The sequence below is a fragment of the Sebastes fasciatus genome, chromosome 9, assembly GCF_043250625.1.
Source record: "Sebastes fasciatus isolate fSebFas1 chromosome 9, fSebFas1.pri, whole genome shotgun sequence".
NCBI lineage: Eukaryota > Metazoa > Chordata > Actinopteri > Perciformes > Sebastidae > Sebastes > Sebastes fasciatus.
In genome coordinates this window covers 24,413,032-24,433,892 of record NC_133803.1, presented here as the reverse complement: position 1 = coordinate 24,433,892, position 20,861 = coordinate 24,413,032, and the positions used below count along the sequence as shown (strand labels likewise).

Sequence of the window (20,861 nt, the reverse complement as noted above, 5' to 3'; positions counted from 1 at the left end):
TAACCAGTGATATAATAATAAGTGAGGTTATGGAGTCTATACACCTTATATGCAGTTGATTCAGACCAAGATCTGTATGTATAAATTATTCTGTCAGCTCCTTTTCCAGCCCTCCGCTTCTCCTGTCCCATCAGCACAAACTGTACTGCTCACCATCTCTCCCGCTACTCAAAAACGAGCCGCCCACAATCTTGACCCTACTTTCCAGCTCAGTGTCCCGATGGAACGTGATGGATTTCTCATTGCTCACTTTCTGATTAGCGCCCCGCTTGCAATTAACCACATGCTCTCCTCTTTTATACACAAATAATGCAATTTCCCCCTCCTCAAGTGGAACCCATTTGGGTCATGTTGATCTTGGCACCTAAAATGTCTCCCTCCTATAGAAAACCTGCAGACATCATTTCCATAGCTGATGAGTGTGTAACAGAGTTTGATCCAACAAAAACAATCTGCTATGCCTGTGCTGAACTTCACCCTTCGCCCTGAGCTCTGTCTTAAATTGCAGTGTTGACAGAGACGTGTGGGGGGAATTAAAATCCTGTGATTTCACTGCTCCGGCACTAAAAAATCCTCAACTAATGTTTTGCCCTTTGACATGCCAGACGCCGTCAGTGCTCGTTTAGCCACAGCGGACAATATATTAGTCATTACAGCCCAGCGTTGATGTCGTTCACCTTGGATAAATGTCCTCTGAGTCAGTCAGCCTCGCCCTGCAAGCCCCACCGGAGAGGAAAGACTGAATACACAGGATTTAGCGCGTGGCTTAAAGCCCTCGTCTGGATTTGTCGCACAGTGTTGCAGCAACGCGAGCGGAGATGCCAAAGCCTCAGTGAAGTGACCTCTTTGAAGGTGAACCCAAAATGTTTTGCGGGCTATTTTCTCAGCTAAATTCTGCTCATCCTGCTTTAGGCTGCATCCGGCCAACAGCCAGTGTAGACAGTCAAAACATCACATGATGTTTGCTTACTGAAACAGGCATGATGCTGTGAAATATGCTCTCCGTTTGGTTGTCGTTTTTGTATTTGTTGTCTTCCCCGCTCCCTCCCACTTTCACACTGTGCCGTGTCATTATAGCCTCTCATTCGCTGGCGCAGGTGGGCCGATAAGCTGATCCGTTTACATTGCTCACAGTGAGCAGCAGCAAAAAAGCCGGCCCCATGAGGCCTGATGGCTCTGCGATGCGGGCCAGACTCCTGCTGAGTAATGGTGTCAAGCCAAAACTCCCAGTATTAGCTATGCTAGCGGCAGCAGTGGGACCAGCCTGTGATTCATGTTTCATTAATCAAACATTTTAGAGCCCTGTAGCAAGCTACGGCAGACACTTTGGATGTATCTTACTTAATCCTCTCCATTTTTAATCAGGCTAATCTTGCACAAAATGAAGAACCTGGTTTGGAAATATTACTGAAGGCAAAGGAAAAAGTCTCTTCCTTCCGTGTCTCTGCTGGTGATCTCTCTCCAAAGCTCTCTTTCTTGTTTTTGTGTTTTCCTCTAAACTTTCTTTAAATTATACCCACATCTCTTTCCTCTGTTGTTGCATTCTTCTGTGTTTTCTTTTAAATCCCTGCCTCTGTTGCACTTTTTGTTGTTTTTCCTAATTTTTCTGTCTTGAATTTAGCGTTGTCTGTTTACAAGCTTATGTCCAGCATCAGTTGCTAGGAGACCAAATTGCTCACATATATACAATTTTACCTCGGGGCTCATCCCTTTTACTGCTTGTCAGTTTCAGTCAATAAAGAAAAATGAAAGCTCTTAGTTTCATTGGATGAAGGGTAAATGTGGATGAAATATAAATGATTAACAGTCGACATTATGTACTGTGTAGAGTTATGAGTTAAGACGAGGAGATAATTTGATATGGATGTTGCTCCAACGGGAATAGTATGTTCATTATATCAGAGTGAATTATGCCCCTATCTATGTGTGTATATCTGTGTGCATATTGAACTTGTATGTATGTTTACATGCAGAGTGTATTACTCCTCTTGTAATACTATAATAACAATTAGGGATGTCACGAGAACCGAGTGACGGTACTCGTTTTCTACACTAACAACGGTACCGTACGATGCCTGTAATGGTCGTTGGTAGGGATGTGACGGTGAGGAAAACTTTCCCAACGGTTAATAAACTTGTGACAACACCGGTGTCACCGATTACACCGGACATTTTACAAGAAAAGATTACGGTCAACATGTGCAGAGCGCTGACTCTGATCTTCACTGTCGGGTGGCGGTGTGTCTGGCCTCTCCGGTAGCACTTTTGCTGCGGGGCTCCGCTGCGGGCGTCTACCTGGCGCCGCTGCTCCGTGCACACCGGCTGTGACGGCTCCATCCACCTCACGGCGATTACCTCATTAATGTTATGGTTCCCTTATAGCATTGGGATTAAACGTGAAATATTGCCAAATAGGTGCGTTTGCTTTTCGCTTCGACAATAAATCCTTTGCCTCCTGCTCCTACTACTCTGAGCTGATGGACATGATGCGTTCACGGTCAGTATGTAGCGTCCCTCGTCTGACTATCGATTGAGAGTACGTGTTGAATACAGGGGATTTATTGTTGTTGTTGTTGTTGTTTTTTTTACCGTGGTATTGAATTGGTATCGAGAATCGTGGAAATTCACTGGTATTGGTATCGACTACTAGATTTCTGGTATCGAGACATTCCTAATAATAATAATAATAATGTTAACTCCGCAACAGTCGAGGCGTAGGTTCAAAATGTACCGTCCTCTTCGCACGCTGTGATAAAACACAAATTCACCAACTGTGATCAGCGAGCTTGCATGAAAACGTCCCAGCTTTGGAACGTTTGTCGGGTAGAGGCGACAGATCGAAAGTTTAAAGCCTTGAAAGCAACATTATGTAAACAAATTGTTAAATATCAGCGTGCGAGCATACATGTTCCTAATGAGTCCTTGGGGAGCTGCTCCACAATGGCGCAGTGTTGACGTGGATGTAGGTCAGTGCTTTGTGTATGGCTCATGTGTTGCCCCTGCCCTACTGCTTTTCACATACCGGAGCTGTTTCCTCACATGTTTATTATGTGAGGGTGACCTTTTCCTGTAAACTGGACTGGCTGTTGGATGGTTTCCTGTGCGCTCCTTGTTTTGTCTGGGTGCAGCAGTTCACCAGAGGTGTTTGTGATCAGGCTGCAGCAGAATTCGCTTTCAGTAGTGAAGTTTTCCTCTATGAGGCAGGTGGTGGGAGTCAGCGAGGGAGAGGAGTGGTGGGCCTTTGGGTGTGTGTGTGTGTGTGTGTGTGTTGGGGTGGGGGGGACGGTATTTCCCTGTGTATTTCCCAGCATTCAGACAGTTGGCCCATGTTCAGCGATGATGTAACCGTCCCCTCTGCAGACTGTTCATGGTGAGAGAGGACAAGTGCAGCAGCTCTGTCATACACGCCTGCATGCATGTAATCACACAGTTGCAAGCACACATGCTAACCACCAACCACACCAACATCAGCATCATAATCATCACCATAAAAAATTCAAATTAATCTCTTTTGTTTTATGTACTGGACAAGGACACCTATTGTTCCGGTCATAATTTATTATGTGAACATTCTCCTAAAGATTAATAAATTAGCTGTTTAACGACGCTTCAACTGTTGTACAAAATGTCCTGCCCAAACCAAGCCCCTTTAATTTAACAAAATAAATAATAATCACAAAACCCATTTACACACCTGGGGACCTTTGGTTATTTGGAAGGAAATCAGAGTTCATCAGCAAATGTGCCAAAACACTCACAAGTGCAGACAGAAAGCAGGCAGATGCTCAAGCAACACAGATGGATACCTTACTGTAGTAAATGCTCACAAAAAGATGCATCGTTTGTGACAGGATATTTGAGCCATGAGTCCTGCTCATACCAGCTCCAATCAGCATCCCCCTCTAACAACGCTAACGTTACTGCAGCATGTCACAGGTGGTCTCTCCCATTCTAAGTTTGTCTCTCGATGCCTGCCTGCCTCCACTCTCTCATTTTCACCAGCTTCTGGTACCTCAACAAGGTTGTTTGATGATGAAGCAATGCCTTTGCAGTATGAGGCTTGGATACCAATGCAAAGTGAATAGCAGTTTACTTTAAGGTGACCTGTCTGTGGAGTTTTGGTACTGTAGCTAGTGTTGTAGACCTCAAGATCAGTCTTGTGAAGGTCTCGTCTCAGAATTGACTGCATTTTTACTCAGTCTTGTCTTGGTCTCAGACAAAGAGGATTTTATTTCAAGACCGGTCAAGACCTTTGTCTGACCCATTGTCTGATTTATTTGTTAATATCATTACTGTGATTGCTCATGGAAAACATGAATAAATATGGCAAAAAAACAGGTGAATGAGGAGTGTTTTCTGTGGGTGTTTTTATCGGAATGTGCATCTTTCAGATCATTTTGAGGAGTGTCTATGGTTTGCATGTTTCACATTTTATTGTAAGTGTGTCATGCCGTGTGGGACTCGTACTGGTCTGGTCTAGGTCTTGACTCGGTATTGCCCTGCCTTGGTCTTGGTCTTGACTTGGTCTCAAACCCTCAAAGTCTTGGTCTTGTCTCGGTCTTGATACGCTCTGGTCTTGGTCATGACTCGGTTTAGTTGGTCTTCACTACAACACTGTTGGTAACACTAGTTTATCTATGAGTGGGTCCCCGATTAGTTTGACATAGAAGGTTACAAAGGAAATTTGGGGCGATATTGGACCAAATGATCCGGAGAAAAGAGAAACAGCAGCCAGATAAAAAGAAATTGGGCAGCATTCTGTATGGCAATCGTTTGATAATTTACTGGTGGGGTTACGGTGGGGTTATTGTAATTCTTGGTGGGGTTATAGCTCCATCTATCCCCACCAGAGACTCCACTTATACTCACATTTCTTTGGGTGAAAACAGATTTCCACTAATAATCCTCTGCAAATGATCTTCTCTTTTTGTTTTCAATCTAGTGGAGTCTGTAGAGGAATGTCTCGAATGCTGAAATCCCTCAAGTCCCACATTGCTAAATCAATAAGTGGAAAATCTTGGCTTTATATACAGTATTTGTAACATGGACATAAACTGGTGTTTCCTTCCAATTTCATTATCCTGTGTGACAATGAAAATCAGTTTTGAGGGGTGTTCTATGAATTACTGCCATCCCCATGTAATAATAGAGTCTGATAGAGTCCAATATGTCATCCATATTATCTGTTTAGATTAGGTTTTCAGACAGCATATGTCCTCATTGTGGTTCGTTATATGACTGTTGCACAGACAGGCTGATAGCTGGACTGAGCCCAGAGGGTTTCAATTTAAAGCACATCAACACTTACGGAAGAGGGAGGATGTTGTTTTAAAGAGGGAGGTGGAGAAAGAGAGAGAGAGAGAGATTGAATATTGTGTGTGAGGCAGAATAAGCATGTGAAAGAGAGGTAAGCGTTAGGGAGTTGGAGAATGACTCATTTCTACAGTAAGATTCTTACAGTGTGTCACAAGTTTGTAGAAATCTGTCTTAATGACAATACTTCTAAAAGCTCCTGTCCAAACTATTAAATGATTGGTGCAAAAAATCCTTCTAAACTAGCTAAAGAAGTGCTTTTTTTTGAACACCTGAAAATGTACTTACACACATGCAAAACCCCTCACATGTATTCACAGACAGTCACACACACACACACCACACACACACACACTTGTTCTCTAACCCAGAATGTCATCATCTCAGTCAAGCGTTCAAATCAGATTTAGGGCCTTTTAGAAAAGCAATCAGAAAAGAGAGCTTTAGTGGAACACAGCAGATGAAATCAGGACTTATTTTATTCATTTTCATAAGTCGCCAACAGAAAGTCATTGGAGCAAAGTCACAGGTCCGTTCGGTGCAAGGTATGTTAGGGTACGCACTCTCTGATTTCCTCTTGTTGTCTTCTCTGACAAAACAAACAGCAGTGGGGACGAGTTCACTCCTGAGCAAAATGTGATTTCATTTGGAAGTTTGGAGGTACACACAGGTTGCCTCTCTAGTAAAAGCACTAGAGCTTATTTGGTACTTTGGTATAGACTGAAAGCATTTGACTGACAAAATACATGAAACTGTTGAATTTACTTTTCATTTGTATTTTGCGTATAGTATTTTGCGTCATACACTGAACTAGGGCTGCAACTAACGCTTATTTTCATTGTCGATTAATCTGTTGATTATTTTCTTGATTAATCAATTAGATGTTTGGTTTAGTGTTTCCCAAAGCCCAAGATGACGTCCTCAAATGTCTTGTTTTGTCCACAACTCAAAGACATTCAGTTTACTCTCATGGAGGAGTCAAAACCAGAACATATTCACATTTAAGAAGCTGGAATCAGAAAAATTAGACTTTTTATCTTATTACTCAAACCGATTATCAAAATAGTTGGAAATTGATTTAATAGTTGACAACGAATCAATTAGTCGGTTAATCGTTGCAGCTCCATACTGAACACATATCAGACTTTTTACCAATTTACCCTTAATTCTATCTTAATTAATCAAAAGAGAAATAAATCCTACCCTTCATAAATGCTTTTAAATTGGTTGTTGTATTTCTGGAACTTGATATTTAGCAGTGTATTATTTAAGTGCCTAAGGATTAGATTTATAAAGTCATTCAGGAACTCAGTGATTACTTAACTACAGTAGTTATTTCACTCACTTCCACTTAGACTGATAGCCCTGAAAGGACCGTAACGTAACATGGAAATGTTGATCATAACAGTATATTCTAATTTTTAGCCACTTTAGCATTATGTAATGTCACTCTTTCGCTCCGGCACTTTGGTCCAGACTGAAATATCTCAGATCTGTTCTATAGGACTACTTGGTATCCCTTAAGTTGCTGCCTAGACTCAGTATGGGGGTCAAGTGAGCGATGGCATCTGGGTTATCAAGTGGGCGCCCTTTTTCCACAATGTTTCACTGATAGCCTTGATGTTGATGTGGCTATGAACCCTCTGCAGCCGACCTCAATCAGTCAGACCTTTGCTTTCCAGCCACATTGTTGAGCGTCGGCTGCAAGCTCAGTGTGCCTCAGTTTCTTGCGCTCTAAGGGCTCCTCCACTGCATCCTCCTGAGCTCAATGATTCAGACGAGATGGCACAAGGTCTGGTCTGAGGTTGATTGATGTGATCTCAGCTGGGAAGCAGAGCCTCTTGACTAAATCTGCCACCATCTTCCAGTCGCGTGCCCCGCCCAACTGCCCAGTATCTGGCCTTGATCTGACAAGTGTGGCTTGACCCTCACCTTCCCGGACAAATTCTGTTGTCAGACAGCAGGATAAAAGGAGGTAAGGGCATTGGCGCTCATCCGTTGACTTTCCAGCTCTGCTGCAAGACACCGTAGCACCTGGTTGTGCCACCAGGTGGAATTACAGTCCACTAGGACATGTTTTAGTGTTGCTGGTGTAGGGCAGAGGGAGCATATGGGGTCTTCTCCGTACCACTGGCTGAGATTCTTGGGAGATGGCAAGACATCATAGGCAGCCTTGATGGTGAAGCTCTCTCTGAATGTCTCCATTTCCCTCAGCTACTTCTGCTCTGCTCCCTCAAAAAACTCTTGGATAGATTGCCATTAAATTTGGTTCAGACGTTCATGGTCCCCACTGGATGAAATTAAATAACTTTTCATCTAGCGCCATCATCAGCTCAACATTTTTAATCTGTTTTAATCCAAGCACATCATCACAAAGCTGTTGCCATTGCTGACTCTTTAGTTTTGTTATTGTCATGGGTAGCTTGCCAAATGCACTCAACATGGCATTACATCAAGATAATACAACATAACTGCAGTGGAGTTTTGTCAAACTTTTTTTTGCTATCTAAAACATCTATAGCAAGGTTTATGCTTCTGGCCGAATCAAAGAGCAAAGCCCTCCGTCTAAATGCACTGTTTGGGACTGATGATCAAAATTCATACAGGGAGAAATCCATGGTAGAGGAGGCAAAGATGCCAGTGTTTTGCACTCAATAGACCAGAATGCAGTTATAAGTCATATTATGTTTTGAGTCAATCACTTTGTCTCTCACTATCATTACTCCTCTTTCCACCTCGATGTGCTATCCAAGGTTGAAACACCTTAACTTGGCCCTTTTTGTGTGTTCTTCCTATATTCATGTGGGTTGGGGGCTCTAGTTCTCTTCCATTAACCAAACACATGCAGGTCAGGTGAATTTGAAACTCTAAATTGTCAGTAGGTGTGAATGTGTTTGTGTTTATGTGTTAAGGTCGTTACACACCGGCGGCGTTTTTATATTTTTTCAAACTGTTGTTTTTGTCATGAGTACTTACACATATTTTATGCGGCAAAAAATCAACGTAATTGTTTTCCAGAATTAGGTTGATTTACTGAGCTCTGGCACCGAGAATAAAGGCATCAACCAATCACGCGTTGAGTTGTTCCTATATTTATGAAACAACAACACGGAGGCTCCATTGTGCGAACCAAGACGGCAAACTTTATTACTCCTTTCAACCCAGACAAAGGCAGCACAGACCAGATCCACTCCTTCTGTTCTTACCTTTCACAATAAAAGCCCTAGACATATAATATTTGCAGGCAAGTATTTCACATTTTTGTGGCGTTTATTCGTCACTCCCCTGGCGTGTAAAGGCTTTTAATCATGTGATGTGCTAGGGTGTTTCCCTGCCTTTCACCCAGTGCATGCTGGGACCGGCTGAGGTCTAAAATAGTTGTACTAGTAATATGCATATTGAGACAGAAAAGGGTGAACGAGAGAGAGAATGAAGTCGACGAAATGAAGGCATTTAATGTTTCTGAATAATATTTCTCTCACATCCTCTGAGCAGCGTTTTCTGGGATTACAGCTTCTCCACATGAGAGCCGCTCAGCCACTAATCATCTTTACTGGAAGACTGCAGATTCTTGTCCGGCCTTTCACTTATCAGTTTTAATGTCAACAGTCTTACTTTCCCGTTTGTGGAACATTGTTCCCTAAGTCGCATTTAAAAACTTTATACAGTATTGTTGAGTGGGTATACTGTGACTTGTATTATGCACGCACGGCTTAATTAAATCACTAAAAAAGCTTTAGCTCTTCACTGTAAGTGCACAGATAGCAAAGTGTATATGTTTTGTAAATTAAACAGTTGGCATTTCTCAAGGAGGTAGTATTTCCATGGTGATAATGCCCATTGCTTAGCAATCTCCATCGGCTTTTATCCTTTTTTTTCCACAAGGAGTAAAATCCTCAAGATTAGTCGCCTTGGCAAATGGCCTGCGTTGGCTCTTTGTCACTGTTTCACCATCCTTTGTTTAATCAGGCATTTTCCATTGAGATAGGAATCGCTGTGACAAAGTAGGAAAGATAAGCATGAGTAATGATCATCTTAAGTCACGGCCAACATTTTAAGCCAGTGCATACTCATACACGCACGAGGTTCTCTGAATGAATTAGATTTTGTGAAGCACACAAACGTTTTTGTGGTCCTGATGAGCAGCTTCCTCTGACTGCAGAATCATTCAAATGTTGCCTTAACCTTAACCCTCCCCACTGCATGACTAACTTTAATCCTTAGCCTGATCCAAAATATAACGCTAAAATCAAACACAGTCAGTCTACATTTAACCCTGAAACACAAGAACGAATCCTGATCCAGCACCTTGTCCAACTCTTTTAAGGACATTTGGAGAAGTTCACCAACACAAAGACACGTAATCCACACGCTCACACTCACAGTTTTACGCCTCTGTTCTCCTCCTCCAGTGAGGTCATCCTCTCCAACATCGACGTGGGCATCGCTGGCATCTGGGAGTGCCTGGTGACCAGTAACCGTGGCAACACTTCTCAGCAAATGGAGATAGTTGTCCTGGAGACGTCGGCGCCGTACTGCCCCACTGAGAGAGTCTCCAACAACAAGGGGGACTTCAGGTGAGTCACCTCTCAGCAGTTACGTACGGCCGTTCAACCATGAGGCTTCAACTAGTAACACGATCAGCTCTAGCATGTTGAAATAAAGATGACTTAAAGCTGAAGTAGGCGAGATTGGAGCAAATATGATTTAAAAAAAAAAATTATTTTTATAAAACGGTCGCTATATCGTGACAGTAGTGCATGAAACAGGTAACCTGAAAAAAATCATGTGCCTCTGTGTCCTCCGGTGCTCCTAACGGCATCTGCAAGATTTCACAGACCGGAGGAAAACAATAAGCAGTCAGAGCTGATCTGAGGTCTGCTGTCCATCTGCTGTCTATGAGAGCCGGCTGTCAATCACTCGCGAACTCCGACCAAACGATCAAACTTGGCAGTGCTGATCAAATATGAATCAGTATTCTGTTACGTTAATGCCTATTTCTCATCTCAAATGTTTTCAGAATCATTTTGTAGTGCACGGTTTAGCTGTAAAATGAGAATATGACCGGAGCACAGCCAATAGGAACGCTGTCTCTCTAAAATGACCTGTGATTGGTCAAAGTCTCCTGTCACAGGATTTTTTAAAGCCTGAGAACAGAGCCATGAGTAGGTGCAGAAGTCTAGTTATCCTCAGAACACTTGAATTACAATATGCTGAAAGGTTATTATAGAATTTTTGCCCAATGATGCCAAAAATATACTGCCTACTGCCACTTCAAAGCAATAATTTGACATTTTGGGTATTACACTTATTCATTTCTTGGCAAGAGTTAGATGAAAAAATTTAAACCCCTCTCATGTCTGTACGGTAAATAATGTATGAAGCTGCCAGCAACTTAGCTAAAAGACTGGAAACGGGCAAACAGCTAGCCTGGCTCCGTCCAAAGGTAACAAAATCCACCTACCAGCACCTCTAGAGCTCACTAATTAATGTAATATCACACTTATTTAATGTGTACAAAGTGTATTAAGTGTAAAACTGGTTTTATGGGGGTTTATGTGCCAGAAGTCACTGCACCCGGCCAAGAAATAGTCTGGCACAAACTCCCCATAAAACCACAATGTTTAATTTTTACATGTCTGTTTTTGTATAAATTAAACAAACAAGATATACTGTGTTAATTAATGAGCCTTTTTGGTGTTGTTTGGTAGATTATGTGACTTTAAGATAGAACACGGCTAGCTGTTTTCCAGTCTTTGTATTAAGCTAAGCTAACGGGCCACTGGCTGTAGCTTCATATCTGTATACTAACATGGTGGTATCGATCTTTCTGTCCAACTCTTGGAAAGAAAGTGAATAAGCCTATTTCCAACATGTTAAACCATCCTTTTAACAACAACTTTTCTGGCATTGGGTAAAAAAAAAAAAAAAGATTATATAAATAAACCATTTCTTTGAATCTTAAGTGTGTAGTTTCCTTTTACCAACTAGTTCTGTGTAATTAGTGGTAATGGACAGTAATCACTGGTACCAAGAGGTCTCCAGCAAAATAAGGAACTACTCTGCAGTATAATTTATCACCAGTCCTAATTACTATGTTGACATATTAGGGTCATTGTAGGTGAAAAAAAATAATTACAGACCCGGGGGAAAACTTGAAATTTCCGTGATTAATTAGTAAATTTCCAAAGAAAAAACGTGGATATTCTCTGAGATTAAAGTGGCAAAAACAAGAAAAAACTCACACATTTTGGGATATTATAAAGTCGTAAAATTTCGAGAAAAAAACTTGAATAGTGAAAATTAATAGTGGAGTGTAAAACCGTTGTCAATGAATAAATAGTGTTTTTGTTGTTGTTAAGGAACCCCATCGCTTCACTTTACAAGGTTGGATCAGCCTTATCAGACCACATATGCCGTTAAACTGTTAAACACTACGGTAACGTGAGCCGCCGAGTACAAAATATATATTTTACTGTAGCGGATTCCACATCCATCCATCCATCCATCCATCCATCCTTCCTCATCTGTTTATCCAGGGCGGGTCGTGGAGGCAGCAGACTAAGCAGAGTATTCCAGATGTACCTCTCCCCAGCAGACTCTAAGGCCATAATTATACATAATCTGTGGTTCAACACAAGCAGTCAGGTTACAGTATGTGCCTTTTCTGAGTTGTTTTCCCTTCACACTGACACAGTGACAGTTGGACACGGCCCCTTAATAGTGTCAGTGTGTAACTATGGTAACGCAGTGTGTTCATAGAAGCGTTTTCTCAACGGTTGGTTTTTAGTGTTAGTTGTGCTGAAATAAAAGACACATGCCTTCTTGCAGTCAAAGATGGAAGTTGTTTGTCTCAACTCTCCTGTAACTTCTATAATAATATTAGTATTTACTTATGTTCATAAAAGAACAAAGAAAGAATATGAAAGAAAACGTGTATATGTATCCACGGTTTTGCACTCCACTAGTTTTCCGAGTTTTTCTCGTAAATTTGTGACTTTATTGTCTCGCTAATTTGCACGTTTTTTCTTGTAAATTTGCCACTTTAATCTCAGAGAATATCTGAGCTTTTTCTCGTAAATGTACGACTTTAAAGCTGCAGTTGGTAACTTTGAGCAAATATGATAAAAAATGTTTTTTAAATTTTTATAAAACTGTCACTATATCCTGACAGTAGTGCATTAGACAGATAATCTGTGAAAAAAATCATGTTCCTCTGCCTCCTCCTGTGCTCCTAATGGCACCGTGCCTGAACAAAAAACAACCAATCAGAGCCGAGCTGTCTCCAAAGCAGCTGTCAATCACTGCTCGAGAAATTCGTGAACTTTGATCAAACTGTCAAACTAGGCAGCGCTGATCAAAAATAAATCAAGATTCTGTTAGTGTAATGAATATTTCTCACCTCAAATGTTTTCAGAAACATTTTGTAGTTTACTGTTTATCTGTAAAATGAGAAAGTTGCTCACTCGGCCGCCATGTTGAAAACAGTCGAGCCGAAACCAAGCACCACCCACCAGCCGGTGCATAAAATTCTGAGTTTTTTCTCTGAATATTACCCCCTTCCCTGGCTCCTTAATTATAATTTTTTTACCTACAATGGCTCTAATGCGCTGTCGTAAATTACAGAGTCTACTGTTTAAAAATGAATACTGTAATCAGTGCGCTCACTCTCTCTGCTATTATCTCTACATGTACAGTGCTGTTGAGGTATTAAGTCTGCTTCTTGCCAGTGTCGTGCTGCTTTTTGTTCCACCTGACAAAAAACTGCCACACCTGGCCTGCCTCGCTCCAGATGCGGCTCATTAACCGAACTGAGTACGTACAGTAGAACCTGGACAGTTCATATATTTTAATAATAATTGAATATGTGATGTGAAAACTCCCACAAACATTATGGCTCAGTATAGTTCGGCTTTATAGCAAGACTATTAAAAGAGAAGAAGAGCATGTGACTCAGGTTTCACGTTAAGAGAGGAACAAAAACCCCACATACTCCATTTAGCCTCCTTTTTCATGTCCTCCACTCCTTGTGACCACCTTGAAACCTCGTGGTCGTACTCGCACTCTCACACGCTCCACCTCTCCTCCCCCGTGGGTGTGCTGTTGTCATGTACGCTCCTTTGTAGCCGCTGTACTTTACAGCCCACTTCCAGTGCAGCAAGCACGGAGGCTTTGTTTTCTGCTACAGCATTGGAGTAATGGGCTGGAAAATGAGCCCCCTATTTTGTTGGGGGCGAAATTAACGCCATTTATTACTAAGTAGCTGCTGCTGCTGATGCTGCTGCAACAACATGGATGGAGAGAGAGGAAAAAAAGAGAAAGGGGTGTGGAGCAGCGGCATGGCAGGTCTCTACCCTCAGAACAGATTACCTGCCTCCTGAGTGCGGCGCTCCTTTATTTTCATTTAGATGAAGTCAAAAGTGTTCCCACATCGAGCATTACTCCGGCTACTTTTTTTGCAGTAGGATTTTGACACCGCCTTAAGGAGAAAATTGCAAAACATAAGACGCATGTTTCTCCTCTGATTGTAGCCAAATGGATCAATACGTGTGAAAACAAACAACTCTTTCCTAAGGCAGCACAAGCACAGAAATAAGACCTTTAATCTACAACGGTGCCAAGAAACCTGGAATTCTTTTATTATCTGGGAAATGGAGGCTAATGTAGTGGACTGTGAATGTTTGGCTGACTTTTTACACTCAAATGAGCTTTATTTTATTGAAACACTAACAGGCATTACCCAGAAAATGAAAATGTTCCATTCCCCCGTAAAGTCACCCTGGCCCCTATCGCAGGTTGGTCAGTAGAGCAGCTCCAGGACTTGGCTCTTGCCGACACTATTGACAAAGTCTCATTTCTTGCTTCAGAGGAGACTTCATTGAACTTTGCATGGCCATATGAACAACACTTGCAATTACTCTTTTAGGCTGAATTTCCCCTTTAGGAAGGAACAGGTTTCTTCTGCATATATACATCTTTCTCTGTCGTGTTCCATCTGTGGCAATTTAGCATTGCCCTTTCATAAAGATGTGGGACTAGTGAGAGACAAATTATTGGATTAATGGTCAACATTGAACAGCAGAGACTGTCAGGAGATATCCTGACTTTTAGGCTGTAGTATGGGTTAAGCTCAATAATACTGAATGCTATATTTCCCATGATTCAAATAGATAGCGTTTTTTGTTCAGTGGGCAACTCTGGGGTCTGAAAAGTGAAGCCAATACCAAAGTGCTTTAAACGTGCATTCTTTCTAACGCCAGCAGGGGGCGACTCCTCTGGTTGCAAAAAGTCTGATTATATAGAAGTCTATGAGAAAATGAGCCTACTTCTCACTTGATTTATTACCTCAGTAAACATTGTAAACATGAGTTTATGGTCTCAATCGCTAGTTTTAAGTCTTCTTCAATACAGCATGATGTTCATTTAGTAAATTATGGTCCCATTTAGAGCCAAATGGACCATAAAGCAGAGTGTGCTTTAGGGCGTGTCTACCTTGTGATTGACAGGTCACTACCACGGTGTTGTCCGGTCTGGGAGTTGTCCATGTTTTCGTCCTAGAAATGTTACTCTTTCACAGTGTGTTTTCAGTTCATGAAAGTTTTATTACAACATTTTTGGTCGACTAAAAATGTCTCTCTAGCTCCACCCTCTTTTGTCATTTCTGGTTGCAAAAAAACAAGATGGCGACGGCTAAATTGCCAAACTCAAGGCTTCAAAACAGCAGTCCACAAACCAATGGGTGACGTCAGGGTGACTACGTCCACCTCTTATATACAGTCTATGCTTTTCATTAGACCTTCTCTGGCTGTTAAGTTCCCATGTCACCAGTTTTAAAAATATTTAATCTCTAAGTCATAACTGAAAAATAACCCCAATAAAAATCATCAGGGTTATTTTTTACAGACTTAGACTTACAGGTAGCTGAATCAATTATACAACTGTTTTCGCAGGCTGAGTAGTACTCCCCTTTTTTTTAGTTCCATTGTGCATGAAGTGGAAAGACAATAAAGTTGATTAATAAAGTTAGTAAAGTTAATTAAGTCAGAAATCAACACCAAGACAACACATTGTTTCCCTATCAAGTATCCAAATCTGCAGTCTTCTGCAAAAATAATTAGAGCTAGCTGTAAATCAAATATGCAAATTAATAATTTCCTAAGTACAGGGAGTATGAAATTGCCATCTGGTGCGGTGAATGAAGATTCCTAAACTCACTTCATTGCTGATATCTCGTGTGGCAGGTGGCCAAAGACTTTAGCTGGCATCCTCTTCTTCCTGCCCTGCGCTCCCGCCACCTTCGGCTCGGCCCCCCACCCGTCTGGCAGCGCTCTTCACCCCTCCAGCCAGAAGGTGAAGAAGGCGTGGCGGAGCTGCGACCGGGCTGGACGGTGGGCTGAGGAGGACTACACTCAGTGCCCGTATGCCAGCGAGCTGACCCGCGTACTGCATGAGCTCACACAGGTATCAATACACACGGAGAACTTGTGCTCAGATCCATTCACAGATTCTACTCCACACTTTTTATCCATTGTCAGTGAATCAGTTTTCATTTTGCAAGTTTATTCAGCTTCAACATGTTGACTTTTACATATTTGCCAACCTACTCAGATTTGATAACTCCATATTCCTAGAATACAGAAGCAAACATCTCCACTGATTCATCTGTAGCCTGCAGGTATTTGCAGATCTGTGCGTGTAAGCTTTTATATACATGATACAAACTGACTGATGACAAGCGGTTTAGTTCTACATTACTCAGGGGATTACTGCACCACATTAAAGTAGCCAAGTTCAAAACTACATGCACGGCATGAAGCATTACAGTGATTTATTATTTATTATGCATTGTCAGAGCTGTTTCATGTGATGTCTGTGATGTTGAATTGTGATGATGGACTGTATGATCATCCAGTGTTTCCCCTAAATTGACTGCTTTTGGCGGCGGATGGGGGAACCCAATTAAACAGTCATTCTCCCACCAACCACCACACCATAATCCCTTCTTAAATCTAACATTTTAAAGTTGTTTTTTTGTTATACGATAGACCGCTGCAAGCCAATCAGAAACATGTATGTACATTATGCTGCTGCTTTAGAATATTTTCTTTGTTTTTATTTAAATCGTGCTTTTTATTGTTTCCTTAAGACAAAAACCACAACAACTTAAACCTAACAAATCAAAACCATAACCATAACAAAACTATAACAAATCAAATATGTAAGTATAATAACAGATACTAACTGTAAATTACAAAACAAAGTATTCAAAAACAAGGGAGGAGAATAAAATGATGATATTATTATTATTATTATTATAAATACAAATTATAAAAAATTAAATACATTACTATAAATTATTAATAATAACAATAATAATAATAATACAGAAATATAAATAAATACAAATGAATAAAATAAATTCACACACCAAATTTCCAACACCTACTAATATCCCTGAGGTCCCTCCACCACGTTAATTGACCTGCACAGGATAAACCCACAGTACCTACAGTGTGTTTAAGGCATGTTTACCATTTTAAAGTTTCTTTATTTATCAGTTACTTTTCCAAATATTACTTTTTCGAAATCCACATTATTCCCTCTTCACATCGGCATAGATTAGGTTCACCGCACAGCACTTATTTAAAAAGAAAATATGTCACTTTCAAAGCTGGTTCGCCTGTCACTCTCGTTATTTCCTTCTTCCAAATCAGTGCTGAAGAACACCAGGAGCAAATGCCAGGAGTTGAATTTTCATTAAAACAAACTGTGTATGTGTTAACTACGTGCCAAATTAATCAGAGCACACATGAGGCCACTCGGTGAAACACGGGAGCAGAGGATATCAATGGTCCTGAATGAATACATTTATGGGAAACACTGTCATCCTCTCTGAATATTGCTGTATATTTGCCTTTTGTATTCCAGATAACTATTAATACCACCAATGCTCAGCCTTTAGGCCAGCAGTTAGTGGCCTTCACCAGCAAGGCGGCACACTTCACTGACGTCATGGATGTCATCTTCGTCACACACCTGGTGGAGAGACTGACACGGCTGGTGGAGAAACGTAGAGATGTAAGAGTGAACACACGCGGAGATGCACCACAGCCAGTTTACTTCACAACATGCGATCTAAGCCTTCGATCCAGACATGACAATATAAAAAAAAACAGTTTCCAAAGTCTGACACTGTATTTTAAGGGGAACTACTGTACTCATTGTTAGCTGCTACTCCTATTCTGACAGCATTCACGCAGGTGCTTGTTCACAGTCGTCTGACAGCAATGATTGGCTGTTGATGATGTTCAAAAGGAAAAACTGTTGACTAGCTCATCCAGAGATAACAACGGCTCCTCAAGAGCCCTAATTGAGCGAACAGAAAATGACACTTCAGCGGATCTCATCGAGAGACAGCAGTAGCTGCCTAAAAACAAATGGCAACGCGCTGTCGTTCTGGCTTCAATCCTTCAATCGATTCCAGACAGCTTAACTCTTCACCTCGTACGCTTTCCTCTTGCCCATGGCGGCGTCGGACCTGAATGGCAATTATGGTTATGAAGATGCATCTCTTTTTGAGCGAGCCGTGTTTTACCTTAAGTGAACTTCTCTTCTGTCTGTGGCCTGAGGGCTTTACGTCACGCTGAAGGTCAGGTGTGTGCGAGGGGGAAGGGTGTTGAGCTTAGTCAGTGAAAAGAATCAATATTAGCTCTCACTTGTCCAATTACTCATCATAGGTCACTCGGGAGGAGATATTATTAGCAGATACTTAAAGTTTTATCATTCCTGAGACAATGCTGATGAGGCCACCCTCATTCATCCAATAAAGAACAGTCAAATGAAGCAACAATGAAGAGTACAGTAAGTAAATAGCGAGCTGCCATCCCAAGGAAGCGATTATGCCCCATTGGAGCTGCTAATCTAAATTAAATCTCCCTATAATGAATGAAGCCACCATTGCCTCCCTCACAATTCTGACTGGGAGATTATAAATGTGCCTGTTGTTGCGGATATGATTGATGTGCATGATGAGTCTGCCTCTTCCTGCATGTGTGTGTGCGTACAGTTTGTGTAGCTGTGTGTGTACGTCCATTTGCACACACGTCTGCTTGTGTTTTCCACAGCTGGGGGACTACATATCAGACATAGCCAGCAACATGATGCTAGTGGAGGAGCACATCCTGTGGATGGCGCAGAACGAGGCCAGAGCGTGCACTCGCATCGTCCAGTGCGTGGAGCGCATCGCTGACCTGGCGCTGACCGGAGACAATCAGGTCATTTCGAAGGTACATGACTGGACTTTGAAGCAGTAACACTCACGGCCACGCACTCAGTCAGGGCAGAGGTTGATTATCTGACTAAATGTTCCACAGCTTTACCTTTTTTCTTTGCAGCCTAGAATAATGAGAAGTTAATTTGGCTCCAGCAGATAGGCAGAATAAGGCAAGAGAAAGATAAATTGCTTCCTTTGTTTCTTCTGTCTGTTTTTTTTTTCTCCTCTCCGCTGTCACTTGGGATAAAAGCATCTGCTTAATGACTAATATAAAAATCTCTTCCGCCGCCCTCCAACCCTTCCCCCTCTCTACCCCACTCCTAATTCTTGGCCTCCCTCCACCCTCCCCTAGGTGTCTGCTAACATCGCTCTGGAGGCCTTTCTGATCCGACCATCCAACTTCCTCGGTCTCTCCTGTACGGCGCTTCAACGGCCCCCGTCATCCGCCACCTCGCCCCTCCCTGTCAGCCACTCCCACACTGACAAGGACACGAGCAGAGAGCGCGATGCCGTGGGGGAATCGTTGCTCAACTTCAAATGCCACACTGTCAACAACAGCGGCTCACCGGCCAGTCAGCTCAGCAAGGTAGGGGCACAAGTTAATAAATGGTGTGAAACTTTCTAAAATATGCTATACTCCGTTTCTTTTTGCTCGGCTCTGCTGGCAAAAAAATCCACCGAATCCAGCCCGAGGTCAGGAAACAGCGTTCTTTGACTGCAACGCTTTCTCAGTCCCAGTGGGTTTTTTTTTTTTTTAAAGGCCACACACTTTTGTATTTTCTGACACTGTGTTCAAATGCAGGAGTGAGAGAAGAAGGAGAGGAGATGTTCTAACAGAGGAGAAAAGAAAGCGAGAAATAAAATATGAGAAAGAGAGAACAGCTTGTACAGCAGCTCGTGGGCACGACAAAAATGAATTCTCCAACACCACACAGTTGAAGCATGAGGGAAGGATTACCACCTGCCCTTAAGTCTGTTGTTGCCTGTTTGTCTTGGCAAAGTGACACCTTGCTTGGGTCTGTTGGCATGCCATAGATCAGCTGGTGATAGGTGGGCTTATAGTGGGGGCAGGGCCTGCAAATAAGACGGGTAGTGTGGGAATCAGTTGAATTTCGGGCCACTCCCCTGTGATGAATAAGATGGCCTTGCGTCCCTGTCACTTTAAATCAGCCACGGCCCCACCGTGGCTCCGGTTGTGGCCGTCCCAAATGACAAACACCACTTCGTCAACAGACGAGGGGCGCTCCGCATCTGCAGACAGCAGGCAAAACATTCAACTCCCCTGGCACTGAAGTGGCATAGTTCTGCAACATTTGAACAGTTTGCACCCTCTAGCTATTCACTCCGCCGATGAATTCATCAGCGTGCATGTGAGTGCACCCCGTCTGTGCATGTTAATGTGCATCAGCGGGAGAGAGTGTATTATGGGTGTGTGTTTGTCTTTCAGTCTGCGTGCTTATTTCATTCCCCTCATCTTCTTCTTCTTCGTCCTCTCTGGCGAGACGGTGTCAAGTCTCTGCGGTTTTGTCAGCAATTACAGCACTTAGTTGTAGCTCCCGGCTGTGTGTAGAATGCGTGCATGTATGTATGTATTTATGTATGTATGCATTTCTGGAGGCTGAGCTTAGTCAGCCGTCTACGGCGAGGACAATACTACCGTTTTAGAGGCAAAATCACCATCTGATGATTTCCAGATGGACTTTGTCAAATTAAGAAGTACATTTGGAGAAAACATGTGTCTTGGTTAACACTGACAACACATCTCCATGTCTGCACTTCACAGGTTTGACAGGTTTCTCATCACTCTCAAGTTGAAAGAAGAAAAAAATATCTGTCTAAAGCTGTGTTGTTGTTAAGCATAACCACCAAGTCTTGGCTGCGTGTCCTTGAGTAGCATACTTGAAAATGAAACTCCCCGTACGATGGATTTGGCTTTTCACAAACCGTAAATATGAGAGGATGTGGTGGCGTGTGGTGCCACTCCAAGGCTTTTAATCATTGCCTAATCTCAAGGAAGAGTCTTTATCTTGAAGCAGCCTAGAAACGATTCATATTTAAGGAAGAAAACTCCTATTTGTCATTCTGTTTGTGCTTGTAGAGTTGTTTTTGGTGTTTTGTGACCAAAATGAAATGTTTCATTGCACAAATCTGGTATTTTAAATGCAGTAGTACAGTGTAAACAACAGTTCTAACATTACACAGTTGTATGAATATCATAATTACTCATTATAAAACCTTGTACAGGGAGTTCTATCTTATATTTTGTTCAAGAAAT

At 42.0% G+C, this 20,861-nt stretch overlaps 2 protein-coding genes across 5 annotated transcripts in view; both read left to right on the top strand.

Moving 5' to 3' along the window:
* The window catches only part of LOC141774305 (gamma-aminobutyric acid receptor subunit pi), a 297,207-nt gene that overhangs the window by 148,014 nt on the left and 128,332 nt on the right, over nucleotides 1-20,861 (top strand). The window lies entirely within an intron of this gene.
* adgra1b (adhesion G protein-coupled receptor A1b) overlaps nucleotides 1-20,861 on the top strand; it is a 189,522-nt gene that overhangs the window by 48,074 nt on the left and 120,587 nt on the right. For all 3 annotated transcript variants that reach the window (XM_074646867.1, XM_074646866.1, XM_074646868.1), the window contains 5 exons: nucleotides 9,726-9,890; nucleotides 15,555-15,774; nucleotides 17,242-17,391; nucleotides 18,438-18,599; nucleotides 18,939-19,172. In XM_074646867.1, coding sequence (XP_074502968.1) covers nucleotides 9,726-9,890; nucleotides 15,555-15,774; nucleotides 17,242-17,391; nucleotides 18,438-18,599; nucleotides 18,939-19,172 — 931 coding nt within the window. The remainder of the gene's footprint in view (nucleotides 1-9,725; nucleotides 9,891-15,554; nucleotides 15,775-17,241; nucleotides 17,392-18,437; nucleotides 18,600-18,938; nucleotides 19,173-20,861) is intronic.